We start from the raw sequence: 7,382 nt of genomic DNA on the forward strand, positions 1-7,382 counted from the left end.
ACCATTTCCAAGATATTAGTTACCGAGATTACAAGTCTGCAAAAGGGTTCACTCAGATTATACAATCTTGTTAAGATTCATGTCCGTCTTGACTTCAATGTCCATCAGTTTCCTGTTATCTAGAGGAGATCAAACTAGAGATCAAAGGTTCAAGCGTAATCGAGGGTGATTATAATTCTTTCAAGAGGGGGGAATGCCACAAGTTAGCGACGTGGCACACAAGGGGTCCCCTAGATAGGAATATGCACCTCCATGGTGGCTTTTATCTAACATTCCTACATTCTATCATTTGTGGCTTTTCTCTTTTTGATTAGAAAAGTTCAGACAGGTTTTACTTTTGTTTTGGGGAAGAAAAAAAAAATCATTCTTGGTAAACATAATGCAAATTTTGAAGCTTCAGTCAGTTTCTAACAAAGATGGGTGTCGCTGACTGTTTTGTCTCTCACAAAATTTCTATTACATACTTTCTCAATTTTTTTCTTGGTCCCAAAAAGGTATCACCAGATAGTCCCACTCTCTCTCAGCACTTGAAACTTGAATCTCACCCAAAATGTTTATTAGTTACAAAGAACAGCCTGCATCTTGCCAGCTGAATGTACCAATAAAATCATAATACCAAATAGAATAATTATAATCACCGATATGCTAACGTCTCTATTCACAGTTATGTCTGTGTAGCAAGGCTTCTAAATGTGCGCAACAGACATCCGTTAGTGCATCAATCCGACCTAATACGTAAGCAAATAAAATTAGCAACAGCGGATTCATGAGAGAGATTTTTGTAAGCCTTAGAGAAGCCAACAGAAAGCTCCCTAAGAGCCAAGTAACTTCTCTGGCAAATCTAGCTCCTGAAGCCACTCGATAGCTAACATTATTTATCAGAAAGAACAACCTGTTATTGTTTAGCTAAAAAACTTGTTCAATCGTAAGCATAAAGATAGCTTTCCACATGTAGATTTACAGTAATCAGCCAAAATGAATAGATATAGTCTGATACACCTAAAGCAACCACAAGAAAGGAAGGTTGTGCTTGAAATGTAACATAAATTTTTGTTTAGAATCTCCCAAAAGGTATACACATAGTACATACATACAAGCAATTTTTGAGCCCGTAAATGTGATTTTAAACAGAGTTGTTCTTCTTAAAAAATGGTTGGACTTACTACAGTTGTAGCGACAGCCATTGTTTGATAATTTTTCAACTGGTATGTGCTTAGCTCTTTGCACTGTCACTTCAAAAACATGCCTCAATGTCTCACCCTATTGAAGCTCCAAGCACAAAATTGTTAAGCTCCAATGCTCTTACAAAATTGTTAAGCTCCAATGCTCTTACTTTTGTGAAGGAAATAAGATTGGACACATGCTATCAAAAAGTTCTTGCTTGTCACCATGAAGCCCTAATTTAAAGAAGCATGGAAATGCACACCTGCAATAAGCTGCCCCCGTTGCTTTCATGCCTTTTTCTCAACTTTTTTTTGTGTAATCTTTCCAAAAGCAGTCTACAATGCCTTTGAATAACTTCAGCAGAGCGATTTTCTTGTAGAACTCTCAACATTTCTGTCTTTGAACCACGGTAAACTGTGATCCTCAATTTTTGCCCCTTTGCATCACTCCGAGGGTGCCACAGGGAAAAGAACCCATCAAGTATGCTCTTTTCAGGGCTTTCACGTTGGTCGACTACTGCACAAAGTGGGACTTTTGCCAAACCAATAAGATTCTGGAGACCATCATTTCTTCCACTTAGTAATCCGCTGGGATTGCACCATACCTCAAGAAAAATGGTAGATATATCTTTTGGATCCGGTGACATCAGCAAAGCATCAGCAAATCTGCCTCCCATTACTTTCAGCTGATAATCTATTTTTGCAGTCAAGCTGCCTTTGAAAAACAACCTAAGAACAGATTGATTGCCAGATTTGATCATTAATATCAGGGATTTTCTCCTCTCATGCAAGGAATCCCCTTTTATTGTAGAAAGTCCCTTGGGAATATAAACATAAAGCCATGCTTCCTGCCATGAACCCAAATGTTATCATATAGCCAAATCAATGGAAATCCCACACTGCTGGTAAGTATAAAAATAGAAACTTTCTCTTGAAGAACAGGCAATCACGTTCAAATGAACCATAAAGTACACATGAGTAGCTGACAGCTGTACCCCGTAGCTAACATATTCAGGATATGCAAAAGTGCTATTCTTGACAGAGGTGGTTCTCAGTACACTGTACGGATGTGATGCTTTCAAGTTCCAGGTTTCATGGAGAGAAGCATTCAATTAAAGTGTTTCACTGAGGCATAGTTTTAAGACTGACTAATAAAAGATAATATGCTTGAAAGACTGCTACGCTTCAAGACAGCAGGCTCACAATCCTTGTACCTCAGTTGTGGGAGCCAAATTCTTCAGTAGTAGAGCATTCCCACGGTCACCAACATCATGTACAAGCTTCAGGCCTACTTCAAGCATGGCCAGAGGTTTCTGAGCATCCTGGATGAGCAATGTTGGGATACTGTTCCTCTGGCACTTCCTAGTACAACTTTTTTGCTCCTGCTTAGCATTGCTTGAATGCATGCTTCTGTGGCGTGAGCTTGTGTCACATCTCACTAAAACCATGTTCAACTGGAGAGCAGCAGGTCTTTGATTGACTACGTTCTGAAGAGAAAGATAGGCATTTCCATGAAGCACCTCTCCATCACCAACGACTACTTCAATGGAAGCTTTCATCATCTGCTGTGCATTCCATATGCTGCTAAGGTCTTGATTTAAAGGTAGCTTCCAGAACAGTTGAGAGTGGTGATCAAAGACAAATTCATGGCCATTGCCTTTAATAGGCCTGATGGAGATGCATTGCTCAGGAGAGCTGCCCACTTCTACTCTTTCTGCCGTAATAACAGGGAAGATGAGGGTGAGCAAGCAGGAAGATAATAAAGTATCTGTCCCAACGTCTGTGACCATTTCATGCAGAGCATTTCTTACACCCTGACAAAGTATTAGCTTTCCCACATTCACAGTGAGGCACACAGTATTTCTGTCAAGGAGTGCATCTGCCACTGCAAACAAAGTGGTTAATGCATTAATGTCACATTAATCAATGCATAAAGTTCCACAGAGTGGTTCCTTAGAGCTTATAAATCTTCAATTTCACGTGAATCCTGCAGAAAAGCTTTTAGAGATGTTCCATGCTCACATGATTGCTGCATGGAAATTTGTGGGGAGGCAAATACGTGCGCAAGTAAAGTGTTCACATTAATCTACAGCATGTCCTTTTCCTTCACATTAATCTACAGCATGTCCCTTTCCGAATGAAAGCCATGAGGGTGCTGTGCTTGCTATGTAATTTTGGAAGCAGATCTGCCTCTCCAACAAAATCATAGAGAACCACAAGAGAGTGACAATCAGAAATAAGATCAGCCTATATGTGCAAGTTCTAGTTGATTTTCCATCGATTGCAAAATCAGAAACCCTGGGGTTACTCACCAGCATGTTGCTTGAGAGATGAAGAAAAGCGCAACTTCTTGTTTGCAGGGAAGAAAAGCTCTTGAAGCAAAGCTTCTTCTGCAACGTCCCCAGGGTTCTCCTGTTCAAGATCTGTGCAATTATTCATATCCCAGCTATCTTCCCCTTCTTCTTCTTCGGCGTAATGTTCTTCTTCTCCCTCTCCTCCTCCTTCTCCTCCTAAATTTTCTTGCACGCCTTCTCTGTCAGGAAGACAAGAACTTTCCTCTGCGAGCAGATTTTCAAGCAAGCTACCTTGAAAGAACTTCCTGTTCTTCTCGCCATCTTTCACGGTGAGGTTTGCCGATCCAGAACCAGCCGCAGAAGCGTCTTCTGAAGCTCGCACTAGCGCATCTCGAAATGCCTGCGCTCGTCTGATGAGCTTGCTCCATGGGTCCATGTCTTACAACAGCACTGGCGACGGCGTCTGTCACAGACCGAATTCGAAATTTGTCTGGAATATTTGAGGGGATTCAAATAGTAGTTGAAACTCAACTTGCTTGGGATTCAAATGGCAGTTGATTGTGAGGTCACTGCTAGGCATGTGTCACACGGAGAACGCATGGACAAGTCATTAAAGAGCGTGAAACAAAGGGATCGATGATGCAGTCTTTGGAGCTCATATCACAATGCACATAACCCATCGATCTTGTTGGGGTGCTAAACACAGTCAAAACCTAAACCTTGAAAAATGTCTTGTCCAAGTTAAGCTAGGATAAGGACTTACGAGACATAGTCCACCTAGAATACATATGTCGCTCACATAGATAGATGGTAAGTGCACCTTGGTCGATTTAAGGCCCCACTTTGGCATCACCCTACGTGCTGCTTTGGATTTGGTCTAGCTCGCCTAGAGCTATAAATGAGCGTTCCCCTCGGTGCCCCTCATAGGAGCCTTGTGGAGTTTAGTATCAAGGTGGACAAGTGGGTGCAAAATCCTTAAAATAGTTTTGAAGTTACATCTATGTGAAGGAAGAAGGAGAGGAGCATATAAGAGAGGATGCCATCACAATGAGAGAGGAAAAGAATGTGAGAGATGACCCATAGAAATAACTCTAGATTGAGAGTCTGAAGGGCACTCAATGGACAAAATGAGAGGGAACCCTAAATGTGGCTTATATAGGGATGCAAAGGGACCTAGAGAATTGAAAAGAGGGGCTGCCTCAATTTGATTGAAGACTAGTTTCTAGCAGTAAGCTTTGTTTGGCTCATGTCTCATGGATATCCTCCTAGAATCGTTATACTACATCATGTGTATGTATGCTTGATCAAATGTAATAGAGCCAAAGGCTCCTGCTTGTGGGTTGCCAAATCAAATTCTCTTGTGTTCCATGATATCTACCACCAAACTTAGATGGTTGCAAGCTCCCTCTCAATGCTTGACCAAAATGTAATAGAGCCAAAGGCATCCTGCTCGAGGGTTGCCAAATCAAATCCTCTTGTGTTCCATGATATCTACCACCAAACTTAGATGGTTGCAATCTCCCTCTCAATGTTGATATAAAGGCCCAACCATTATACTTAAGTCTATGATGTCTCCTAAGGTTATGAATTATGAAACATTCTACTTTATTGTTCATCGTTGTACTCTTTAAGTTGATATCTATTAATTGAATTTAGTTTGTGAATTGATTATATTCAAGTCTCTCCAAATCCTACCATTAATCTACTCACCATAACCCCTTCAAGGGCTATCAAAGTCATTAGAGAATAGCACTTTCCTAAGCTCATTAGATCATTAGGCATATATGCTAGATCGTTAGGAATTCTCTTCGTATCAATCTCATCCCATGTTGGACTACAAACAAGAGGTGTGCACTAGCTCTAGGAGAACCATTTTGCAGTGCCATTTATTTTCATCAAGGTATCAAAAATTCAATTTTCTTCGAATAAGAAGTATTAACTTTATTTTAGACCAATGACCAGTTTTGTGACCTATTCTCTGGACATGAAATTTATGTATATTTTATTATTCAAGTGCTCTTTATGAGCTATGGCTATTTATGTCCGGCCGGCCAATGTGTATTCACTTTGAGCATTCAAGAAATCTATAATTAAATACGTGCAAGAGGAAAATGTGCACTTTTGCATGGGGGGGAGATTGCACCTAGTGCCTGTGTCTATTCTTTCTCCCTTGTCGGTGTAGGACTCCACTTTAGGAGGTGCACCTGCACGTGCTCTCTCACTCTATCTTGCTCTCTGACTCTCTCTGTTCATGTATAGCTTCCATTATGTGGATATGTGATTCATCAAGTATGTAGATTTGCGGATTTTATGGTTTAGAGTATGGTATTTTGCAAGGACACCCTGCATCCATTTGTAGCAGTGGTATCAGAGCCTTGGACTACGCTCCTTGAAGTGCAAAATTAATTAAAATGGAGAACTTCTACAACATCATTACGTTTGGTTTGCGATTATGGAAGGTCTTCGCAAAACAACTAGATTATTTTATTTTATTATGTTTTTCCTTTTCTTTCTTTAATCCTTATTCTTAGAAAGTTGTAGAGACAATGTATGTCCTGTGTGATGAAGTAGAGAGGAAAACTTGTATCAATATGTAGATTATAGTCTCCAAGGGCCATAAAGTAGGGCAGAAAAGATCACTAGAATTATATGCGTTTTAATAGAGGTAGGATTATCGATAGAAGCAGAAGAAGACAAAGAAGGTTTAGAGAGGTTTTAATATTGTAGGAATAATACCAAGAGAACTTTTTCGTTTTACCTGAACTTGACAAGAAGTCGAAGATGAAGAAGTGTTTATTAAAAAAACATCATTAGAGAAAACCCAAAAGATCTATTTGATGAGGCTTCAACTACTCAAAGGGAAACTGAGATAACCAATCCACTACACATGGGTGATTTGGGGTAGAAGAGTACCTGGCGAAAACCACCTCCAAAATAGTCCATCTTTGACCTGAATTGAACAGTCGCCCAAGTAGGTGTATCGGAACCAAATCGTAAGTGTGTCGTGCATACAAGCCTGTTGCATGTTGCTGCCTCAAAGGGACACGCATGCGCAAGTCCTAGTCAGCAAACACGACAGCACGTTGTTGCGAGCGTATGTGAGCAAACACGACAGCAAGTGATAGCTCATCTTTAGCAAGGACAACACCATACACAAGCTCCAAACCACTATGTCCTGCCGAGCTGCACTACCGACAACCATGGGACTACACTGTCGACTATGTCATGGAGGTCAAGGCCTTATTGCCATCTTAATAAAGCAGTGGTAACATTAGTGGCAAACGACCACTGAGACTACAAGTTGGGGCACTAGTCGCCATTTCGAGTGGCCGTATTGAATTCCCTAACCAAACCTTTTCCCACCTCCCCACTAAGGTGCCATGCAAACAACACAGGCCGATTTGCTACAGCCACCCCCGTGCAAGCTCACCTGCGGTGGGAAGTGCAGTGATTCTTATTCCCCCTCTCTCATCTCACTCCGCTCACTATCCCTCTCAACAACCAATGGCCCTTTTTCACCGACCGCCACTCAAGCACTCTAGTCAACATTGTGTGGCGCCAACTTTAATTTGTTGGCTAGCTTTGGTGATTACAGCCGCGAAGCATCACTTGCTAACGAGCAGCTAGTTTCTCACACACGTGCACCTATCCTCCTCAGTTGCCAACCACTTCGGTTCCCTGATCTCCAAATGTTCATTCGTCTGATCTCTCCCACTCGTTCTCTAATTTTGTTGCAACCTCTTCAGCCGCCATGCAGCTCTCATCAGATTTGCGGCACTCTCTCTCTCTCTCGCTCTCTCTCTCTCTCTCTCTCGGTGAAGCATGATCATCTCCCAACCACAAAACACACAACACACACAGCTACTCCTCAGCATTCGACTTTTATCTCTCGATCCCTAGTTTGTATTCGCTTACAAGTCTTGGG

The 7,382-nt window shown here is 41.4% G+C and overlaps 1 protein-coding gene across 5 annotated transcripts in view; it reads right to left on the bottom strand.

Moving 5' to 3' along the window:
* The window catches only part of LOC147436143 (uncharacterized), a 123,484-nt gene extending 119,544 nt beyond the window's left edge, over window positions 1-3,940 (bottom strand). For all 5 annotated transcript variants that reach the window (XR_015185159.1, XM_086489060.1, XM_086489057.1 and 2 more), the window contains exons 1-4: window positions 3,476-3,940; window positions 2,378-3,048; window positions 1,427-2,011; window positions 1,164-1,260 (exon numbers count right to left, since the gene is read on the bottom strand). Coding sequence is in view for 4 of the 5 variants with exons in the window: in XM_086489060.1 (XP_086345186.1) it covers window positions 1,164-1,260; window positions 1,427-2,011; window positions 2,378-3,048; window positions 3,476-3,893 (1,771 nt within the window). In the remaining variant the exon portion in view is untranslated. The remainder of the gene's footprint in view (window positions 1-1,163; window positions 1,261-1,426; window positions 2,012-2,377; window positions 3,049-3,475) is intronic.
* Window positions 3,941-7,382: the final 3,442 nt, after the last annotated feature.

This window comes from Adiantum capillus-veneris, chromosome 18, assembly GCF_014529385.1.
Source record: "Adiantum capillus-veneris isolate H3 chromosome 18, ASM1452938v2, whole genome shotgun sequence".
Lineage (NCBI taxonomy): Eukaryota > Viridiplantae > Streptophyta > Polypodiopsida > Polypodiales > Pteridaceae > Adiantum > Adiantum capillus-veneris.